General features: G+C 39.0%; 1 protein-coding gene and 1 non-coding gene across 7 annotated transcripts in view; both read right to left on the reverse strand.

Moving 5' to 3' along the window:
* Positions 1-24,718, reverse strand: part of Fry (FRY microtubule binding protein) — a 424,076-nt gene that overhangs the window by 310,596 nt on the left and 88,762 nt on the right. For 3 of the 6 annotated variants that reach the window (XM_074043591.1, XM_074043596.1, XM_074043597.1), the window contains exon 1: positions 17,398-17,710. In XM_074043591.1, the coding sequence (XP_073899692.1) occupies positions 17,398-17,602 (205 nt within the window). In that variant the 5' untranslated portion in view covers positions 17,603-17,710. Of the gene's footprint in view, positions 1-17,397; positions 17,711-24,718 lie in introns of those variants that run through there. The other 3 variants (XM_074043590.1, XM_074043589.1, XM_074043595.1) reach the window with 2 other exon arrangements.
* On the reverse strand, positions 1,235-1,341 carry LOC141413085 (U6 spliceosomal RNA). Its single transcript, XR_012437909.1, has one exon. It is a non-coding gene; the product is annotated as a U6 spliceosomal RNA (small nuclear RNA).

Here is a 24,718-nt window from a genome sequence, read left to right on the forward strand (position 1 = left end):
GATGGATCTTTTTACAGATGAGCAAACTGACCTCCAGAGAGGAAAAGTGAATTGCCCAAGGTCACACCATTAGTGACAGAGCCTGGATGATGAAGCCCAGGTTCTAGAGTGACTCTTAAAACTGTGAGTGTTCTGTCTTTAGGAGAAAATACAGCTCACTCTGTAAGTGATCTATCTCTAAAAGTGAAGATCTATCTCTTAAAAAAACAACAAAAGAGTACTGTTTGATATTCACAGCTAATTATCTATATTCCCATCACCTAGACTGAGAAAAGATGCATCACCTCACATGAGCTTAAACGTGGTACCACACCTCAAGTGATTAATGTAGAAATACTATTTGATTATGGACATGACAAGTCAGGAAGGCTAGACCTGCCAGGAATAGATGTGGGAGGAACTGTTGTTAAATATTTAAATAGGACCAGTGTACAATAGGTATAATTGTGCCAACCATAGAAAGTCCTTGCCCTGAGGAGTTTGCTATCAGCTGTAAAGCTGGTTATTCTGGAGATATATATTACGTTGCTTCATTAGGTAAACACCCACTCCACAGATCAAAGAACTATCATTTCAATAAGTTTTCTTAGGACTGAGAATTTGCACCTGATTATTTAATGCCAAAGTTGTACAGACTCATCACCACATAAATAATTTTAGGAAGTTCACTTTCATTCTCTGACAAGTTTGAGATTAACTCCCTTCTCCCTTCGTTACATCCCTTTTCATACTTTCTATACTCTTCTATAATACTTCACAAAACACATCTCTGCAGTGGCAGCACACATCATGACATCTATCCAGATGAAGTGCTTTAGAAAGTTTTCGTTTTTGTAATTCTGCATTAGCCAAAAAGAAACTGTCACATAATTTTAGCCAGTCTTGTATATAGGAGCAAGAAAAGTTAGTAAAGAATACTGACTCAGAAACATGAGGCGACTTGACTGGTATGTGAAGAGCTGACGTGGGCTTTATCCAGGTGGTGGGGAGGGAGGGGAAAGTGATGAGGCCTTTGATGAAAAAAGATTTTATGTGGCTTAGATGCTGGGTACAGGATATTATATTACATTTATCACTTAAATGAATCTGCACAAGACTTAAAGTAGCTAATGATATAGGACACGGATATTGTTCAAAAGAGATGTATTAAAACCAGAATAAAATAACAAGAGTCTAAGTGATAAGGGATTTGGAGAGAAAAAAAAGAAAGTATTGTTTTTTTTTTTTTTTTTTTAAAAATATGGAACGCTTCACGAATTTGCGTGTCATCCTTGCGCAAGGGCCATGCTAATCTTCTCTGTATCGTTCCAATTTTAGTATATGTGCTGCCGAAGCGAGCACACACAAAAAAAGAAAGTATTGTAAGAGAGAAAATGAACACAAAGGAAGCTATGGCTTCTTAGCAAATAATAGCTCTGTGCACGTTACCAATGACTAAGACAAATGAGCAGTTCAGACAGGCAAAGCATTCATTTATCAACTTGTTCACATGTGATACATGAATTCTGTGTTTAAAAAGCTTGGTGCACAGATCAGGAGGACTGAGGTTCAAAGCCAGCCCCAGAAATAGTTCGTGAGACTCTATCTTGAAAAAAACTCATCACAAAAAAAAAAAAAAAAAAAGGGCTGCTGCAGTGGTTCAAGTGGTAGAGTACCTGCCTAGCAAGCATGAGGCCCTGAGTTCAAACCCCAGTGTTGGCAAAAAAAAAAAAAAAACCCCAAAAAACAAAACAAAACAGAGAGAGGCTTGGAGCGTGGGTGGAGAGTGGTGATGTCAATACATATGTACAGAATTAAATACCATAAGAACACGATGAGCCAAGACCTATGAAACAAAAGGCAGACTATAAGCAAATTATAAAAGACAGTTTGAGAGATAAGTTGACATTTGAGGTTGGCCTCAAAATTGAATATGGATCACAGAAAAGCAAGGTGAGCACATAAGGAAGTCTGGGAACACAGATGTAGAATAAAGGACCGCAGTGTCAAGAACACACAATGTTCAGTGTGGCTTGAGCAAGGGGCAGAAAAGGGCCAGGGCCAAGGCCAGGTCTAGAAGCCTTATACCTGTGCATAGGGCCAGGCTGGAGGACTCATGGGTCTTTCATGTGTGGCTTAAGAATGTGGGCTTGATTCTAAAGCAAAGAGGCTAAACCACAAGAGAGGTACAATCAAAAAGCAAAGGAAGAATGACACAGAACATGCCACATTTAATAGAAGAAAATCTACCAATGGTGAGAGAGCTACTTTGGGAATACAGTGCTACATCCTGGGAGTCTTACAATAGCTGTGATTCCTGTGGTCGGCCATTATTTTTATACCACTGTAAATGGAAGAATCTAGGGTACACAGGGTAGGCAAATAGTTTCCTTAAATTCACACATCACTGGAAGAGGGAAGAGTTTGACAGAGCTGTAAAGGTGGAGGTGTCAGCTTTTCCTGAGCACCCACTGTGGGGAGAGATGACTGGATTATCTGGGAACTTAAAAATAGAAAACTTGACTTCAAAACCCAGTCTACCAAATTAAAAAAAAAAAAAAAGAAAGAAAACTCAGCTTTTCCTCTCAATGAGCTAAGACTGAAGGTAGGAATATGACAGAAAAAGTGACCAAAGATTATTTGAAAGACTGTGTGTGAGTGTGTATGTGTATATACCTTGACACAGAGAAACTGATATCTTCCTGAAAAATGTGCGTCACATTTTTATAAAGAGGATTACATCAAATGCAGTATGTAAAATTTATTAATTTATAATATAGATAATTTATATACTTAATAATGACCCTCTAATGAGTTTGATTATTTTTTTTTTTGGTGGGACTAGGGTTTGAACTCAGGGCTTCCCACCTACAAAGCAGGTGCTCTACTGCTTGAGCCACACTTCTGTCCATTTTGCTCTGGTTATTTTGGAGACGGGGTCTGACGAACTATTTGCCCAGGCTGGCATCTAACCATATCCTCCCAACCTCAACCTCTAAATAGCTGGGATTACAGATGTGAGCCACTGGTGCCTGGCTTGATTATTTTTCTTTAACAATTCAAAGGAATATAGTTATACTGCAAATTGAGTTGAAAAAAAAATCCAACCTTATTGAGTCACAGTGATATTAATGTGAACTTACAACAAATCACTCTGGATATTAAAAATATAAAACAATGTAGAACTCTGCTACCTCTGAATAGTCTCACTGTCCTTTTAAGTCTATCTTCTGTTTCATTTACTGGGGGATTATGAGCAATGCTCCCTCGGTTGTCCCAGAACAAGCTTTGTCCTCTATGTGCCTCAGCCAAATGGGTCACTGAGCCTGTTCAAGTGAATACACCCATGTTTCTAACAAAAGAAATCCTCTTAAGACACAAGAAATATGAGTTTATCCCTTATTAATGAGTGAACTGAAGTTTTAACAGATCTTCTAACAGAGGTGCAATCTTTGGTAAGTAAGATATCTGGGCAACAGGATGAAGGGCTTTTCTTGACCTCTAGTCATAGTGTCTTCTTTCCCGGGATTTGTTTAGAATCAGATTTATTGTACATATAAAGGAGGGGAAAAAATGATCTGAACTCCAACTGCTTCATATATATACTCTTATAGTTTCTCAGTGAATGAATCAAAGATCCCCTCTAACAGATCAAATTGTGACTATTAAAAGCACATATTCCTAAACCAACCCCAAACCTGATAAACCAGTATTTGAATTTTTAACAAGATTTGCATGCGAACTGGGCATTACACATCTGTAATCACAGCATGTGGGAGGATCATGAGAGGTCGAGGCCTGCCTGGACTACACAGTGTTAGAGCCTAGGCTACACAGCAAGACCCTGTCTCAAAAAGACTACAGCCGAAAGACAAGATGTGCAGTCTGTCCTCAAGGACTCGGGATGTCCATTGGCTAAGAGGAAGTAGTCTCAGATGGCCCTTTTGTTTTGAAGAGCACTTTCATTGATTTTAAACAGGTGTGAAAAGTTTCAAGTAGGAGCTGGAAAGAGAGAATTTCTCAATACAATAGAAGAAAAAAGAGTAAAATTCTAAGGATATTGTGGCAGAAAGGAATTTGAAAGGACAGATGGCAGAAGAAAAAGATAAAAGATCCACCAGCATGGGTAGAGGTTAAAGAATAAAAAAAATGTTCAGAACTCTACTAAAGATAATTATTAAAGTAAAAAAAAGAATACTGATAGAACGAGTGTTGAGAAATCACAATGGGAGGGTGGATACTCTTTTCAAGAACACATCCAGCCCAGTGTGGTGGTACATGCCATAATCCTAGTGCTTGGGAGGCAGAGGCAGAGTTTTTGTTTGGGGAAATCAAGGGATTAAATTTCATAGATAATGAACAAAATCCACAAATGGCCAAAAAGAACTAGTATAAGCATTATTATAAGCAGGAACTTAAGTCAAGGACACATGAAAAGTCATGGAATTTTAGGATTGGGCCTGAGACTTTCTGAAGGTATTGAATGGAAGCTTGATCAATTTTTATGTAAAATTTAAGAGCAAAAAGATTTCAGCTAACATTTAGCTATATGAAGTTATATGAGTTTCTCCTTCTCCTTCAACAGCATCCTGCTTTCTAATCACAAGTGCTCTACCATTTGAGCCAAGCCTTGCATGTGTTTGTGTGTGTGTGTGTGTGTGTGTGTTGCTAAGGATCCCAGCCCAGTGCCTTGTACACTGAGCTATACCTCCAGCCCACTACTATTTTAAAACAAAACAAAAATAAAACAGTGTCTTCTGTATTTTAAAAAACACTTGTACTTTACACACTGGCTACTTTTTGTTTTTGTTTTTGAAACTTGCTTTATTTTGAGCTCTTTTAAAATCCTTTCCCAAAAGCAGTGATTATTTCTTATATCTCTGTCTCTTTGGAGTTTAGAATTTTCAGTTAGACATCTTTTGAACTAAAGACCATACAAAATAAAAGGGTGACATCTTTTTCAGGGTCTAAAAAAGTAAGCTCATTTCCTCCAGATGAGCAAAGTGCACAATTTTCAATGACAGATGCAGGCCTGCTCCAAAATATATTTATGCCAAAATTTCCATCTCCATTCATTGCCCTTTTAATCAAGAGGCTTATTAGTTGATTTTTTTTTTCTGTATTGAGGTTTGAACTCAGGGCCTTGTACTTGCCGGGCAGATGCTCTACCACTTGAACCATTCTCCCAGCTAGTTGATTTTTAATGAGGGATTTGGTTATGACCTATTTGTAAAAAATTATATCATTTTAATTTAATTACTAAAATGTATAGTTGTAAGGTTGCTTTTGGTTATAGCTTTGAATATAAGAATGGAAAAAAACTTCAGAGAACATTTGGTGAAAGAGAAATTGAAACTGAAATAGCTCACTGATATCCAAACAAGGCTGAAGAATCCACAGGACTTTTTTTTTAAAGTATGCTAATTTCTTCAAATTAAATTATATAGAGTATTGCTATATAATGTCCCCTTCAAAACATTTGTATGTCCCCTTCAAAACTCATGTTGAAACTTAATTAACACTGTGATGGCATTAAGAGGTGGGACTTTAACCAGATATGGTGGTTCATACCTATAATCCCAGCACTCTGGAGGCTGAGGTAGGAAGATTGTGAGTTCAAGGCCAACCTGGACTACAAAGAAAGACCCTGTCTCAGAAACAAAACAAGTTGAGTATGGTGGTACATGCCTGTAATCCTAACTACTCAGGAGGCAGAAACTGGAAGGATAATAGTTCAGGGCAGACCCAGGCAAAAAGTTCAAAAGATCCCATCTCAACCAATGGCTAAGTGTGATGGCATGCACCCGGTATCCCACCCAGGCAGGGAAGCACTAACAGGAGGCTGTCCAGAGCATGCAAAATGAGTCCCTGTCTCAAAAATAACCAAAGCAAAAAGGGCGAATGGTACGGTTCAAATGGTAGAGCACCTACCTAGCATCCACAGGGTCTGGAGGTCAGCTCCCAGAACCAGCAAAACCAAACCAAACCAGAGCAACAACTAGAAGACGAAGGACTTTAAGAGGTAGAGTCCTCATGAATGGATTAATGCTGTTGTCTTGGGAGTGGGTCACTTACTGAGGTGATGGGCTCCTAATAAATGGTTAAGTTTGCCTGGCCTGGCCTCTCTCTCATGTGCTTGCTTGCTCTGCAGCCATGTTAGGAGCCAGCCCTCACCATATGCCAGCACTACCCTCCTGGACGTTCCAGACTCCAGAACTATGAGCTAAGTAAACGTCTATTATTCATAATTGATAAATTATATGTGGTATTCTATTCCAGCAGCAGAAAACAGACTAAGGCAAGCATACTAATCACACTCCTCAAAAGCCTACTGAGAAATGTTGCTACTTTGGATGAAATTTATGGCATTCCAAATGTTATAACTTTTATTTCAAGTCCCAAACTATGTTATGGATTTATTACACAGCATTTAAACAGATGTTATGTGCACTCCATTCAGCAATGAGCAGCATGCAGCAGTGTAGTGCGTTGAGATTATAATTATAGAGTACAGGAGAGTACGGGTTTATAAACACTGGTTCAGGGCAGGGGCAGAATTCCAGTAAACACACTAATATGTATTTGTGCACACCTTTTGCATAGTAATCTTCTTTATAGTGTTTGCTAATTCTAAACTTCCACACTGAAAAGAAGTAAAATCATAAATACAACACTTACTATAGCTCCTGAAAGATAGTGGTGGATTTTTGCCCTGTTTTCATCTCCTTCCACACACTGTATTTTCATACATAATCAATGCAACATATACTGCTGGACTTGTGTCTCAACAGCAGAAGTTCATATATTATTAGTAATGTCTACCTCTACAGCCCAAGGATAACAGAGCTAGATCCTACGACTGCAGACCAGTAAGGTGAAGACTGCAAAGGTGGCCATGCCTTTCAACCTCTCCCTTTCTTCCTCTCTCCACTTTCCCATAAAACATTCATAGGTAGAGAGCTCTGTATAATATTTATGTTTTTGTTGTTGTTTTGGAGGAAGGATGAAACAAATCTTCCATCCTGTTTCATTTCATTGGATCTTGTGTTAACACATCATTTTCAATGCTTGCAAACTTTTGAAGAACTTTTTAAAGAAGGAACATTTACCAATCAAATAAGCAGTGATTCTATTCCCTTTCTGACCATCAAGGTGACATTTAGGGAGCTTCCTTTTTCCCATGGGCAAGCACCTAACCCAGTTCTATACCTACAGCTTCTCTGCCCTGTCTGTGTCAACACACTTTTCAAAATAAAACACCCCACACCTTCCTTCCTGGGGAGGTGCCTGTGGATGTGGGTGGGTGCTACATTACTCTACTTCTGTTGTGGTGGTGGTGGTTTTTAAAGTTCTGTTGAGTATGTTAGACACATTTCTGGCTTTTTTTCTTCTTCTTCTTTCCCCTCCTTCCATCTTCCACTTTGGTGCAGAACTTGTGCTTTCATTTTAGGCTGTCTCTGAAGGAAATCATTCCTGACCCTTTCCCTTCCTCCTGCCCGTCAGTGTTTGTACATGTGGGAGTGTTTGGTGTAGAAATCGGAAAGTGACTTATTGCCAGTAAAATAGCTTCCATCATCACTATAAATATTAACTTAAGCATGATGAGCCTGGTTTTCAGTCAGGTACTTTTTGATGAGGAAGAACTGACTGGCGTGGTTATATATGAAACAACAAAAATATAGGCAATTTAGCAAAAAATAAGGCCATGCGCAAGGCCATAATTTTGCATACATTGCAGGCACAGCCAACCAAAACACTGCTTTCTGAGCACCTAACTAGCATAGAGATTGAGTGACACCCTGAAAACCTCAGATCACATCATCTTACTGGCACCCTCTCTTAGGAACCGCCCCCCCCACCAGCACTTTACACTTTTCTATCTCAATAAGCTCTCCTGCTTTACACTTTTCTCATTGTCTGTGAAGTTCATTCTTCAGCTTCTTGAGACAAGGACCTGGTCTTTAATCTTCCATTTCACACTGCCTTTTATTTAAATAATCATATACTTATTTGCAGCATTCTGCTTAAGAATAATTACATTTTGGCAATACTTCTTTTGAGAAGTTGCACGAACTGCTATTGATTTTGGATGATGACTTAATGATAAAGAAGATAGGGAGCTACAGTTACCCTCTCTGTTCCTGAAAATGCAGTTTCTACATGGAACTAAGTGTTAGGGATAATAGTTCCTTAACTTGTCTTCACTAAGCATTTCTATGTTTTATAATATTGCTGGGACTATTAGCTTTTATTTTTAAGAACTTAACAAGTTTCTCAGTCCCTGACTTCATTAGATTTGCAAAGCTGTTGGAAAGCCAATGTTCTTTGCTGATAAGCTAATGTTCCCTTAGATATGCATGGCTTCATAGACCTTTTCAAGACTAGAAATCCTTCTCCTTTTTTTTGCAATACTGGGGTTTAAACTCAGGGCCTCCACCTTGAGCCACTCCACCAATCCTCTGTGTGTGTGGGTTTGTTTCAAAATAGGGTCTTGTGAACTATTTCCCCAGGCTGGCTTTAAACCACGACCCTCCTAATTTCTGCCTTCTCAGTAGCTAGGATTAACAGGCGTGAGCCACCTGCACCCAGCTGGAAACCCTTCTTTTGCTGGGCCCTGGGGAAGGGACATGATTTATGACTCTTTCTCCTAGGACATTTTCAGAGGGTAAAAGGCACAAATTACAGAGTAAACCACACCCCAACAAAGAAATCCTGATGGAAAGGACAATTAAAGTTCCTGGGACTGTCCTGTGGGGAAGTATTTCATGGCCAACTAGGGCTTCTGTACCAGATGACATGGTTTCAGTACTTCCATTAGAGGGTGTAGCAAGGAGGCATAAAATTGGTCCCAGAGAAGCATGAATGTGCAGATCCATACAGTCTGCTCTCCTAGGAAAACACTGGGCCAAATCACTGTGCATAAATGCAATAGCCAGATCCTTGAGTCCTGGCTCCGTGTTTTGCTAGACAACATAGTTAAGATTTTTGATGCTGTCTTTCTCATGTGTGCCTTTCATTTACATTTGAGCATTTTTTTTTTTTTGGTAGAACAGGGCTTTGAACTTGCTAAGTAAGCTCTCTACAACTTAAGTCATATCTCCAGCCTTTATTTTTGATACTTAAAATCTACAAATAAAGATTCCTAAATTGTATCTTTCTTGTCCATAAAAATCACTTTATCCAGTATCAATTATTCACAAAGATGACTTTTGTCTTTATAGTGTCCAGATGGGAAAGAAGTTCCTTGACAGCCAAGGGAACACCATCAGTAAATCCACCCAACAATAAAAGCATACATAAACTGGGGGGCATGGCTCAAGTGGTAGAGCACCTGCCTGGAGTTCAGTCCCCTCTACTGTCTAAAAACACACACACACACACACACACACACACACACACACACACACACAAAAGGATTAATTTCACTTAGCATGGAAATATACCAAAATTTAAAACCATGACTGCAAATCTCTGCCCATGCTGTAATGATAGGTTTTAAGTTCATGTCCTCTAAAAATGACTGCCCATTTCATCTCAATCTGTAAACTTCCATTCCCAAATCCACGGTCTTCAAGATTACAAAGAAAAGATGATGGTATTATAATTAAATACTGCAGATAAAGATTCTTTACGTAGCACTTTCCCTAAATTATTTAAAGCAAAGAATGTTGGTATGGGGTTTGAACTCAGAGCGTTGCACTTGAGCCACGCCCCCAACCTTTTTTTGTGTGTTGGTTGTTTTTGAGATAGGGTCTTGTTTTTTGTCCAGGCTGGCCTGAATCAAGATCCTCCTATATGTGCTTCCCTATGTAGCGAGGATGATAGGCACTAACAGGCATGTGCCACCACACCCAGCCAACCATTGGTTGAGATGGGATCTCATGAACTTTTTCCTGTGTTGGCCTTGCAATACTCCTGATCTCCGCTTCCCATCACACATATTTTTAAAAGTACATGACCTTATGCAGACAATACAAGTGGTCAAAAGGTATTTTGAGTAAGTATAAAATTATATGGATGTAAAATATTTTCATAGTCTGGGTGCAAATATATATTTTGAGCATTATTTAAGAATGGGAGGGAAAATATATGGGAGCTCTCAAATCTTAACTATATATTACCTAGAAAGGAAAAAATAGAAATGAACTGTTTTGAGTCAGATCTGTTTAAGTCACTTTAAGTCCTGGATTCACAACCATGTATATACTATATATGTAATTATTTTATATATATTTACAGCAAGGAGAAAAACCCAAAGTTGAGGCATAAATCTAATGTCTTCTGCCTATACTTGCTCATTCTCAGTTCCTTCATAAACATATTTCCCCCTTGCTTATATGCACATAAGTCATGCATACAAATATCATAATATTAGCATTTTTGTTTTCCCTAAAAGTAACTAGGAATAATAACTTCAATAAGCTTATTTTGTTTCTTTTTATTTAAAAAAGTCTGAAACAAAAATTCCACTCCCTTTATAATCTTGTCCAATAAATAAATTTTACTATTTAAGTAACCAGGCTACATTGGTTTTTGTTGCATAGGTATTTTTGAATAAGATATGCCATAAATAGCTAATTTTACATCAAAATGTCATATTGACTTTCAAAAGTTTTTCAAGTCTAAACTCTCACTGTCTCAGAAGATTCATTTTAAGTGTTGAATGTATTTACACTAATACAAACTTTAAAAAATCAGAGCAGCAAAAGAATTACCATCCTGTTATAAGCTTTTGTTCAAAGAAAAACTTAAGAGCTGAATTTTCTAAAAGCAAGACATTAAACAGACAAAATTAGGCAAAAATATTAAATTCGGTAAGGCTACAAGTAAGTTCATTAAGCAGGTATTGGAGCTTCCAATATTGTACAGACCTCGAATGACAATACTCTTAAGTTTAATGGCTTACTTTGAGAAAATATATGTGTATTTATTACAAAGAAGAGTTTCCATGCCCTTCTCTTTATGAGAAAATTTAAATTAATGCATGTTTTACTAGTGACTCTTTGTATGGAATATGCATTAGCAGAGGAGCTGATGAGCAACTTCGGATAACTTTCCAGGGTGCTGCATTTGTGCCCACTGCCCAAACAGTAGAAGAAAAAGTGGTAATTATGCAAAACCAAATCTTTACTACCACCAAAGTACAATAACACAGTCAGCCTCAGTTGTACATCATTCCAGAATCATGCATAATCGTATGTGGGCTTGATATAGCCCGTGAAAATGGAGTTCTAAGCCACTTCACAGATGATGAAATAAAGTGGCTAGTTGCAGGTTTGGTAAGATGGAGAATCAGAACCTGAACTCAGTCATGAAATAACTGTTGACTCAAATTCTTAGACTGAGATCCTGTCATGAGAGGGAGAGCTTCAAATTTTTGCCTATAAGGTCCTTTGGCTTTAGTCCCTGAGGGTTACCTGCCATGCAGGTGGTTGTTTAAGGAAGTTATGAGAGCAGATGAGCAAAGGTGTGGCCAGTGGAGCGGTCATGACATAATGCACGTCATATGACACCTTCCACATCACCTGATTACTTTGGCAGCTCTTGGGCACCTACCATATGCAAAACTTAGGTGTGTGCTGTGGAAAATCCCAGGATATGAGACATGGTTCTCATCATCACAACATGCAACCACTGAATGTAGAACAAGTGAGCACAACGCCAGGAAGCACTCTTGCCATACAAGCTCCCCATGGCCCTTGCAGACCCCACTGAAACATCATAAACACCTCTTTGCAGGGTTCTGGGATGACAGGATTTGAACAGAGAACAGTGCAGGCAGTGCAGGTTGAGCATCCCTTTATCTGAAATGCCTGGCACCAGAAGTGTTTTGAACTTTGGAATGTTTGTGTAAGTACAATGAGATGTCTGGGGGATGGGACCCAAAGTCTAAACATGACATTCATTCATGCTTCACATATTCCTAATATGAATACCCTGAAGGTGAATTGGTTCGGTATTTTCAGTGAACCTGAGTAATGACTATGGTCATTATAAGAGTCAAGTGTGGAATTTTCCACTTGTGTCATGTCAGTGCTCAGAATGTTTAGATTTAAAATCATTTTGGATTTGGAGTTAGGGGATTCGGAATGCATGCCTAGCCATGGTGGCTGTGATAGGGAGACTTTGAGGAAGGAAGTCAGCCCAGATGGCCATCCTCATACTCTCCTGCACTCTCCTGTGTGAGGGAGAGTGTGGCAGAGGGTGCTCACCCCCAGGGAGCTGAGAAAGTGTCTACCTGTCATTTTTCTGATGACTACCCTGCATTTCCAATAAAAACCTATATGTAGCAAGAAAAGGAATAAAGAAGTTTTACTTAAGAAATGCTCAAAATCCACTTACTTATAAAAATAACATAATTTTAAACAATTATGCTTTAGATTGTAAACGTGAAAGAAAAAAATAATTTGCCTTTGGAACAGAATTTCAGAATTTTAAAAATAAAGTATTTTTTAGACAGAATCTCACTATGCAACCCAAGTTGGCCTAGAACTTATTATGTAGCCCTGGTTGCACTTGAATTTATGATCCTCCTGCCTCAGACTCTAGAGTGCTGGAAATACAGGCATGCACCTGTCCCTAGAGTCTCCACCCCCACTCCTCTCAAGAGGTGCGGGCTGAATTGCTCATTTGCATCCAAAACACCTATGGGCATTGTATGCATTAGGGCCACTTCTCTCGCTTTCTCTATTTTTTAAAATTTTTGAAATTAGGATATATTTGTTGGGGGGGGTGCTCATTGTGACAGTTCCAAATAGGCTATAATGTACATTGGTTAGATCAGTAACCCTTTGCTTTCTTTATTTGAAAAGGGCCAGACTGCTAGGGACTCACCTGCTCACACTGGTTCAGGAGGGAGAAACCAGCCCCCCTGTTTGCTACAGAGACCCAGGCTCCTATTGCCTGGTTTCTCCAGACCCAAGGTGACAGACCCTCAGCCAAGTGATTCACACTAGCCTTCTATTGGTCAAGCTTCTCTAGGGGAAGACAAAATGTTAGTTTTTCATGTTTTTATATAAATATGATATCTGATGTGTTTGTTTTCTTTCTTAAGATTCATTGCTGTGACCACGGGATTCCTCCATTCCTTTGTTCTAGAAGTATTCACTGAGTTGTGCAATATGCAAACACTCTTCTAGGAAAGTTTTTTCCCATCAACCTGGACCAGTAAATGGAATCATTTTTTGCTCTCCTCCTGAGGCCTGGAATAGTTCCTGGCCTATAGTAGAATCCTAATACATTGCTCAAGGAATGAATGACAGTGAGACAAGCCAATCCCACCACCACCACCACCACCACCACCACCATCCTGCCTGGCCAGGAATCCATATTGTTATAAAAATCAGTATAAAATATTTCCTCTTTGACAACTATTACCTGACAACTAATTTTTTCTTGGAGCTACTAGAATCAGATAGACCTTACAGGATTGATACAGTTTCCCAGCAAATCAGTTAACTAACCACCAGAAGTTGAATGGACACCTAGTTTGTGCAGTTCTTCTCCATGAGATGATTGGGCCATTCAAGGAAGTAAGAGATAGTCTGTGTTTTCAAAGAGTATCCACACAAAAATAAGACAACAGTACAACAAACACAACACTGAGGCCAAGGAAGTGGTTGGCATAAAGGAGACTGAAAGAAGCCAAAGGAATCTGGGTGATTACATAAAATGGAAAACTAGATTTGGGCCCTCCAGCCCACCCAGAGAATGAAGAAAGGCCATAATGGAAATGTGTGTGTGTGTGTGCATGTTAGCAGATGAGGGGAGAGCAGCATAAGCAGAGAGAGGCTGGAAGAAGGCACAGCATACTAAGAATGCCAAGAGTTCATTCCCTTCAGTGCAATTTTAGCTAACTGGATAAATATTTATCAAATGCATGCTATGTGTCAGCTATTATGACAGGTACTAGGTAACAATGGTTAACAAGACTGATCCGGTACAGGATCACTTGCTGGGGGGAGAGACAGACAAGTAAACAGACAATTACAATACAGTGTGATAAGTGCTGTGAGAGAGAAAAGTCCAGGTGTTATGAGAATAACACAACTCAGTGTCATTCTGGACCAACCGAATCTTCTGGACCAACCCAGAAGATAATCAGGAAAACTTTTTAGACTGACATGTGCAGGAATTGGTTGGGGGGACTGGGCAGATAGCATGTGTAGCATTTATCCTAGAAAAGCAAGCATGAAGGGCCTTGGGGATTTGAAAGTGGCTGACTTCATAGAACACAATGGGAAGGAGTGCAGGAGAAAGGGCTGGGGATGGAGGCAGCAGGCAGGCTTGGCATCTCTCCTACTTCATGGTAAGGAACTTGGACTTTATCCTAAGAGCAGTGGTGAACCTGAGGAATCATTTTTTTTAATGGCACTGGCATTTGAACTCAGGGCCTCAGGCTTTCTAGGCAGGCACTCTTACTGCTTGAGTCACTCTGCCAGCCCCTTTTTGTGATGGGTTTTTTCAAGGTAGGGTCTTACGAACTATTTGCCCCAGGCTGGCTTCAAACTGCAATTGTCTTGATCTCCTTCTCCTGAGTAGCTAGGATTACAGACAGAACACTGAGGAATCTTCAGGAAGGTAATGAAACAAACAGATCTGCCTTTTAGGTAGATACTTATCTGTAGTGTGAGATGGCCCACAGGAGAAATGGATGATAAAAACAAAGGGGTAATATGGTTTAGGATTCTAGCTTATCCCAAACACAATGCAAGAACTAAAAGGTTTGTGGATGAATGAATGAAATGATCAGCCCATCAATCATTCATTGCAGGACAGAAAATATGAGGCTGGAGGTGGAGGCAAAAGTTGTCTGTGTGAATATCAAGGTCAGAGTGAACGCTAATTGAAACCCTGGTGTGTCCTTAAGACTTGCATCCCACTAGATAAATGATCACAACAGTTGACAATGGAGGGTAGTGGAACAGAGTAGAAGTTGCTGCAATGTGGCGGTCCAAAGACTTAGGCTTGCATCCTGTTTTTGCCATGTACTAATTATTTTCTTTGGTGGTACTGAGATTTGAACTCAAGGCCTTGTGCTTGCTAGGCAGGCACTCTACCATTTGAACCACTCTGCCAGACCTATTTTTGAGATAAGGTCTCAGAATGATTTGCCTGGGGCTGGCTTTGAAAAGTGATCCTCCTGATCTCTGCCTTCTGAGTAGCTAGGATTATAGACTTGTGCCACTGGCACCAGCCTGCCATTTACTAATAATGAAATAATACCTTAATTTTTCTGACCCTCAGTTCCCACATCTATTTCATTTGCTTTTTATGTGCAACTGTATAGCAGCATAAAATGGAAATGGCTGTCACTATCTATGTACATTTTTGTTTGCAGGTACTTGTAGGCACTGTGCCAAGATAGGTAGACCAGTGGTGTTTCTAAATCATCCACTGTGAAAAGCAGTTGGTGCAACTCACAGGACAGTGGACTCGTGGTTTAGTTGAGAGGAATTTAGAAATCAAGTAGCCAGTTTTGTTTAAACTTCAGGCAGATAACTCTAGTTTGCCCATGGAAGACCCTGGTAGCAAAGGAGCAGTGGGGTGGGAAGAGTTCATTTTCTGTTGCAGGAAGGAAAGCACTGGGAGCAGAAATAGACACAAAAAAAGGACCCAGTTGATGGCCTGGGCATCTGTGAGGGGCTGGGAGCCACACACAGGCAGCTGAAGACACTGTCTAGACTAGAACTCAGCTCCCTAAATTCAATTCCCTTTTTACTGCTTCACCTTATCAAATTAAATCTGCCAACTTACTCTTAGAAAGGTTAACTTATGTAAGGCTCAAGCTAAGAGCCATCTCACAATTTTGCAGCTATAGGTAACAGGGTCAGATAACCTTCTGAAACGAGGGAAAACTGGGAACTGTGGCTGCAGGAGTGAGTGCCCTCCCAGGACTGAGACATTTTGGAAGGACGAGAAGCCTTTGTGCAGTGTGAAGGTGGGGCTGTTGATGATGGAGCAAAGCAGGACTAATTTAAACATACACGGATCCAGGAGTGTTAAACCAACAAAGAAGGAGCGGGAAAACAAGTGTTTAACAGTCCTGGGAGAAAGTTCTAGAAGAAGGGCTTGTAAACCCACTCACCAGAAATACTTCCTGCCACGGGCTATAGGAAAACAAGGTAGGTCTGAACAACTTGGTACCCTTGCGAGATCAAAGAAAATTAGTCAAGAATGACTGTTTTACCTTTAGGTACCTAAATACTCTCCCCCAACACACTCAGGGACTCACAAGGTCCGGCCCCCTGTAGGCATGTCTTTCTCCCCCCTCCCTCCTGGCATGACAGTAACATCAGTACATCAGTGAACTAAGAAGAAATTCATTAAAGTAACAGTTTCCTAAAGAAATGCAATTTAGCTGGGTGCTGGTAGCTCACATCTATAATCCCACCAATTCAGGAGGCAGAGATCAGGAGGACCATGATTTGAAGTCAAGCATGAAGCCCTGAGTTCAAAACCCAGCACTGCCAGGAGAAAAAAAAAAAAAAGTAACTTAATTTGTGGCCTGGAGCCCCATATCTCTACATCAACTTCTAGCTATTTACTAAGGCAGTAAAGAGTCAGCTGCTAGGACAGTCAATATCATTTTTACAAAATGACATTTGACTGAATTATTTTCTCATTTTCTGTAGTCACAGAGTTAGCCCTCAGCAGCTGCATCTGATCAATCAACCACAACAAAAAGGCCACTTCCAGTTTTTTCCGGGAAATTCCAATGCAAATGGTATTGAAATCAAGTTGTCTAAATAATTCATGCTCTACAGTGATCACCTCAATAGCACAGTTAGGGTTCACCATGGCAGGTGTCTCATGTGTTCTGTACATCTGTAATAATCCACATAAGAACATCAAAGGAAGACATCAGAGTCCCTTTATCAAGACCAAGATCCATGTGTCTCCTGTTCTCTAATACATTTCACCATCTACATTGTTTAATTGAGCCTTTTACTGCAAATGGTTTTAGGCTCTGATGCAAGACAGGAATTTGAAGCATGCATGAAGTATTTAATGGTGTTAATTTCTGGTGCACACAAACATCAAGTTCCCTCAACAATCCAATTATCTTGTAAAATAAAGAAAAATATGCCAGAGAATGAAATGCAACACAGAATTCTTCAGGATTACAAGAAAAGCAGTTCCACTGTCCCATGGATGCCAAAAGTCATAAAATACCTGTCTATTTACTGACCCTTAAAGATGTCATGATCAATATAGAAAGTAAAAGGAAGAAGATAAGGTGCTTTCAAATTGAAGCACTATTCTAACTTGCTTAGAGCATATCATTTAGTTACTTAAAACTTACAAATGCATCTCAAGTTAATTTTAAATTGACATCTGATTGTAATAAATGATACATAATCTATGTTTTGTTTCATTATGTTTTAACTAGAAGGCATAAATCTAAACAATTCCTACCTGGAAATATGGATGGTCTCTTTTTGGGGCGCCTCAGGTGAAAAGGTTCCAAGTTCTTAATGTTTCTTTGAAGTCTTCCTCTAATGTCATTTCCTATGAGTAGTTCAGGTGGCAGGCTGCTCCGTCTTGATGATTTATAATCATTTTGAGATGAATTTAGCTTGTTCTTCGTTCTGGAATATAAATTGCTGTCATCAACTGCCATCGTAGTAGATTCATTGGAGACTCTGAACAAAATTCCCCAAAGTCAACTTCAGCAGCAGCCACACCACCTCCGCCACCCCAGACTGGAGGTTCTCATGCTTTGCCCTGCACTTGTTTGGGAAGTTTAGCAAGTTGATGGGCGTGGACTTGAACAGGTGTAGAATTACTAAGTAGCTCCTCCCTTTAACAATTAATAGCACAGGGGAGGAGGGATCAAAAAAAAAATCATTATGTGCTAAAGAAAGACTGGGGAATCTGAACAGATATGGCACAGGGGCTGTGCTCTTGGCGATGGCAACAAAAGTGGGGTCATGATTGCTACTCAAAATTTGTTTTATTGCTGCAGGGCCACAAAGCAAACACAACTCACTAAGAATGAATGCCAATGTAAATTACAGGTCTAATATTTCTTCTTATTTCCCAAACTCTTCAGAGATTTTAAACAGTTTTTAGAAAGCATTTTTAAATTTCCCTCCTATCTTTGTGTTTCAAATCACATATACATACACAAAACAAATTTTCTTCTTTATTTTTATCTGGCAGGCAGCCAACTAGAAGTTGGCTGGAAGAAGGAGATGAGAGATGACTGGTGATGACCAGGAAGGAACCGGTTGTGGGTGTGTGTCACCAGGCAGCAGTGCCGGGAACCCTGGATCGCCCCCACCCACCATTCCATCCTGTGCTCCACCTGGCAGATGACTTCTCTAGAAGTTCACACTGACTCCCAGGGGAGTCAGAGGTCTAGAAAACAAGCTTTAGCCTCAGATGCAATGATGGCCTCCACTCAACAGATAAGAAGTAAATGTTACCCTTATGAGGACCCTGCTAGCTTCCAACTAAAATGGTCACTTGGGTTGGTGGTCTGAGAAGAACCAGCTTCCTGATTGTCCTGGTCACACATTTTCTTTCTTACTCTCCTGGATTTTGTAATTTTCTGTCCTTTGTTCCCTTCCCCCTTGCTCTATTTATGTGGCAATGTCCTGCATTCTTTCCTTTCGGCAGAAATCATAACTCTATAATTTATCCTCCCTAACTATGCCCCAGGGCTGTCCATCAGCAGTTTCTTCCTACACACACACACACACACACACACACACACCTCGTGCTGTCTGGCTGTGGAGTGAGTCAGAAGATAAAGAAGATGAGATCTGTCTTTTCTCTTCCCAGTGCCAGGGATCAGTAGACACAAACATTATAAAAGATTGGGGAAGGGTGTCCAGAAATCACTGTTTACTTTGGTTTTCTGGATGCCTAGTAGATTGTATTACTTGATAAAATTTGGGAGTTGGTTTACTTTACCTCACTAAGGCCACACTTCCATACTAATAGTTTTATTCTCTGTTCTCTTTATGTCCTTTCAGTAACAGGTCTTCCAATTATGGCAGATTTTCTGAAGAGAAAAACATCTTTTCTTCCCCACCAAGTATGTCCTGATGAGACTTGCTGTCATAATTTAGCAATTATTATTAAGTTAGTTTTTAACAATTCTGAGAATCACTCACATTGTGTCCCTCTGAAAAATTAACAACTACTCTGTCAAACTGAAATGTATCACCTTCAAAAAACAAGTGGCTTATAGAAAACGAAGGAGACTGCTTAAATCTCCATTCCTTTAGTGAAAATGTGTGGGTTTTTTCTAGTAAAGAAATAATAAATAAAGGATTTAAAGTTTGAAAGAATGTCTTAATAGGAGAAAAAATAAATTCCCATAACACAAACATTAAGAATAGTGTTTAATTTTCAAATACAGAGCAAGGCAGAGTCTTGGGGCAGAAAAGGTTGGTGTGCCAAGGAGAGATATGGCAAAAAGCAGGCACAGTATTTAGTGACTGCTTCCTTCCCAGTTCATAGCATTATCACAGGGCTAAATAAGAGCTCACGTAGGATGAAACAAAAGTCTCTAAGGAAAAGGGGTTACATCGCAGAGTGTGTATCAGGTTTGTCTGCATAGTGAGCACAGATAATTTTGCCTTTGTCTTGAAGAGGCTGGCTAGAAGCAGAGTTAAGTATATATGCATCTGGAACGCATGATAATAATAGCTGTCATTTATTGCATTCTTACCCCTAGCTAGATCCTGTGCTAATCCTTGGCATGTATTATCTCATAAATGCCTCCTAATCTCCCTGTTTTACAGATGGACACACTGAGATGCAGAGTCCAACAACCAGGAATTGGTAGGAGAAGACCTGAGCACAAGTTGTATCTGACTACAAGTTCATTAAATTATAAGTTCAAGTTCATTAAACTTGTTCACCAACATACTGCTTTGTTAGAGGTAGACGACATCTAAAAGGAATTGAAAGCCTGTCTGATTGTCTAAAACATTTTTTGGGGGGTGGCACTGGGGTTGAATTCAGGGTCTTGTGCTTGCTAGGCAGGACCTCCATCACTTGAGCCACACCTCTGTTTCTAGTTCTCAGTTTTAAGCAAATTTTTACTGTAGTAACATCAGGACTGAGATGAGACCAGACTCACCAAAGTAGCCCTGCTAGGAGTAACCCAACTCTCAGAGGGTTCTAGGATGAAGGTGAGAAAAACAGGAAAATTCAGATTATTTCAGGTTTTTGTCAGAATGTAATTATTTTAACAGTAAAATCTCCATGTTGAGGTTTTCCATATTAAAATACATTTTAGACAAAAGCATTGTATTTTCCTGACATGTAAATTATTAGAGTATTAACAAAAATTTTACCTTATTTTGGAGGTATCCCAAGTGCCCTCAAACTCTAAAAATTAAATGACGTAACAGAGGTAATAAGGGGTTCCTGCTTTACCCAATTCAACCCTCTCCCACCCAATTAATTCCCCCTTATAGGAATCTAGCACAGTCAACACATTTTCTTGAGGGGGAAAAGTGAAGACAATTTGAATTTGCTATTATTAGATTTTTAGGGCAATGTAAGCAAAAGATTTTTTATTTATTCAAAAAATAGTATTAAATCAGTGAACATGAAAAAAGTAAAAGGAAACCATCCTTTCAAAATATTTCAATTGGCTGCAACATAAATATCAGTCAACCACAGCAAATTGAACTTGGTTTGGTCTAAATGAGTGTATTCTTGATTGTAATATTCAGCCTACCTTCCCACTTTACAATAATAGCCAAAAGTGAAATTTCACTTTTCTCCCCCCATGAAGCCAAAAGAACATATTGGGCTTGAAGCCAAGAGGAATCTTAATTCCTATAATTAAGTAATTATAAATACATATTTGGGTACTTTTTATTATAGTAAATGATTATAAAGGTCTCTATTCTCCTATAAATCTATTAAATCAATCTTTTGAGTTACCCTAATTTCTATCCTTCAAGAAGTTATATATTTTATATTAAATGATGTGACCATCCCATGAACATTTTATTCTTTCTGAAAATAATGCGTTATCTTCTTTCACTTACAATGTTCAAATAGTTATCAGGAAGACATTTCCTCAGTTTGTATCCATGAATGCTTTGTGAATTTTCATAGCTTTTAAATAGTATTCCTGAGTTATTTTGCTTTTTGTGAGAAAGCTGCAGTATTGAAATTGCTATAACTTTTTCATCATCACCTTCCCAGAAATGATCCACCATGAAGGCTTTAGGTCTATTAACTTCAATTTTTTTTTTAAATTTTTTAGTGTTACTAGGATTTAAACTCAGGCTTCACACTGCTAGGCAGGAGCTCTACACTTGAGCTATTCCATCGGATGCCTTTTAACTTCTGAAGCTCAGTCTGATCCTGCTGTAATGGACATCTGCAGTATTTCTATTTTTTTCTTTTTTTTGAAATCTTTTTTCAATTTTCAAAGTGAGAGGGGCTATTATTCAATGGGTTTATCATGAGGAAAAAAATAATAGTATAAAATGTCAGCATAATGACTATTACGGGTCAGGCAGCTCCACTGATCTCTCTCTCCAAAATGTCGTCAGCTTCCACCTTGTGTTGCCAGCACAACTTTGCTTGGTGTGGGTAACAATGCCTACAATATTAACCACAGTGTTTATGGCCAAGGACATCTTTCCTCAGTTCCTAAAAATACAATGAAGATGTTCAGTACTTACCTCGCTGGCTCTCATAGCAACTAACAGCAATGGCTAGATGTTAAACTACTGTTAAAATTCTCTGCTCCTTTGGGCTTCTGTGACAATCTCAACTCTTGTGTCTTTCCCCCATCTGTTTCAGTTCCCTTTTGAGCACATTCTTCAGGGGCTCTTTAAAAGTGTATTTTTTCTCCCTTCCTCTCTTTTGGCAAACCCGTTTATTAACCACCTACTATATGTTTGGTGCCATGCAAAATCTACGGTCTCTGCTCTTAAGAATAAGTAGGAAGAAAGCAGACCTATAATAAACAAGTTATTGCAATAGAGTGGCCATGCTGTGCAAAGGTGACACCACGAGTGACTTGGTCAACATTTTCTGATGGGAAGGGAAGGGTTCTTGGAGGAGGAGTTCATAAGGCAGATGAGGGAACCCTGTGCAAAGACACATAGCACAGAAAGTCTGCAGAGTGCCAAGTCCACTTGTCCCCCATCCCTCTGCATTCCTTATCTGCAGATTCAACCAACTGTGAATTGGAAATATTTTTAACTGCATCACAGTACTAAACACGTACAGACTTTTTTCTTGTCATTATTCTCTATGTATAGATATACTAGATACAGACATAGAAAACAAATATTTACATAGCATTTACATTGCACTAGGTATCATAAGTCATCCAAAATTGATTTAATGCACATGGGAGCACATGGTGCAATACTGTACCATTTTACATAAGGAACTTCAGCATCTGTGGATTTTGGTATCTGTGAAGGGTCCTAGAACCAATCCTCTGAGGGATGACTGTGTAGCAATTCCACATCTACAATGGAGTCTTATATTATGTAAAATACAGACATTGGAAAAACAAGATTGAGCAATACCAGAGAATGTGTGAATGTGTGTGTGAGCGTGTGTGAGTGTGTGAATGTGTCTGTGTGAGTGTGTGTGTGAATGTGTGTGTGAGTGTGTAGAGACTGAAAGAAAACCATCAGTGCTGTTACTACATATATAATATATATTAATATAGATATTTAACAACAGTATAAATTAGACATCTGGAAGATAACTACTTTTAAAAAGTCTGTACTTAAAAACTGGCTCCAACCTCTTAAAACTAGTTGGTAATTCCCAATGAACTATAAAAAGACATTTAAAAAAAAATCTGGCTCTAGTCACTAACCTTTCTCCTGAACCATCTTTATTTATTCTAGAACCTGTGATACAGGGATTTGCTGAAGCAGACAGTTACACAAGTTTATAATGCCATGCAGACTGTACTTTTTTTTTGGTAAAGCTTCAGAGCCAGTTCTTACCCGCTTGCAATTCACTTCATTTGCTTGCATTCTTCCTTGTTCAATTTTGCAAGTCTCAGCAAAATGCCAATAACTGCCTGGCCTTTTCACAAACTAAGACAAGGCTTAAGGGCACATTTTTTGGCTTGTGTAGATCCCTTTGGTGAGAGGGTATAATATAAACAAATCTCTCTCTCTCTAGAGAGAGAGAGAGAGAGAGAGAGATGTGTGTCTGTGTGTGTGTGTTTGTATGTGTGGATGGATAGATAGATAGATGGATAGATAGATAGACAGATAGACAGATAGATAGATAGATATAGCCAGGTTGGTGACTATGTAGCTGAAATGGTTGAAGCACTAGTGGCCCCATCATCATTTGTCATTTAATCAGTGATTTCCACGTTTGTCTGCACATTGATAACAGCTAAGTCCAAGCCCTGCCCATGTGTCTCCACAGTGCTCCAGACCTCTCCCTGGGAGTGCATCCTGACTATTTCCTGGTGGAAGTGCAGAGTGTTCATAACTGGTGCTCCCAGAACAGCAACTCCTGAGTTTCTGGATTTCTGACTACTAAAATGGTTTCACCATTTACCCAGTGACCTAAGTCAGACCATATTTGCCTTTCAAACATATGTTGGTTTGTGTCCTCTACCCTCCTGTCACTGACCAGCAGGAGTATCCACTATCTCTTTCCTGAGCTATTGCTTGAGACTCCCAACAGGTCTAGCTACCTCTAGGCTTAGCATTGTACCTTTGACATGGCATCTAGCTCCTTCATACCTTAGCAAATTACCCCTGGCTAGCCTATCTTCTGCTTAAAAATGCTGGTGAAAATTGGGTAGAGCTTTTCTTAGAATATTACCTTTTTTTTTTTTTTTATCCAAGAATGGGTAACAAAGCCTAGCCACAACACTACTTAGTACTGTTTCCTTATTGGAGACTTTATGGCTTTACTTTTTTAATTAGGGTATATTTTTTTGTATAGAGCAAGGGGTTTTCATACATGCATATAATGTACTTTCACTTCATGCCAAAAAAAGAAAAAAAAGAAAGAATGGGCAGAATATCTCTGATGTGCTGAGCATTCTAGAGAATCATATGGCTGCTATAAACAGCATGAATCTCTTAATGGAATATACTTCCTTTAATTTTTATTTCCGTCTTTTTTCCTCCTGCTTTTATAAATTGACCAATCAGAACTGCCAGGCATCAACACCTGCCTTGCTATGACGGAAACTTTACCAATTCTAGACCTGCAACTGATTCTGACGTGCATTAGAGGACCTTAATCTTGGTACCATTAGCTTACATTTTCAATATATATTCTTGTTCAGAAAAGTTTCCTTTACCTAGAAGTCTAAATTTATAAATTTTGGATCTGAATAAAAAAACAAACAAATACTTGTTTGCTAAGATCAAGCTATTAAATGTTCTGGTGACTTAATTTACTGACCTAGAGAGAGGAAGTAAATTTTATCTTTCATCAATACCTTATTTGAGTCAATTAAGTAATGGCTGATATCCTTAGATGAAAGTTGTTTTATATATATACAAAATACATAGTAAATAATATGAAATTAAAATATATAAATGCTCAAAGGTACCATTTAATATGCTAGAAAGATACTACATGGAAACTTTATCACTATAATACCACTTTTATAAGCTTCATCTGATTATAGGGTGGTATTTCTGATAAAAATACCTTTTTTTAAAGATTTTTTTTTTTTTTAGCATTTTCACATTTACTCACATTGTTTGGGCCACCTTCCCCCTCCCTTGCCTCTGGGCAGAACCTGTTC

This window comes from Castor canadensis, chromosome 10 (assembly GCF_047511655.1).
Source record: "Castor canadensis chromosome 10, mCasCan1.hap1v2, whole genome shotgun sequence".
In the NCBI taxonomy this organism is placed as follows: Eukaryota; Metazoa; Chordata; class Mammalia; order Rodentia; family Castoridae; genus Castor; species Castor canadensis.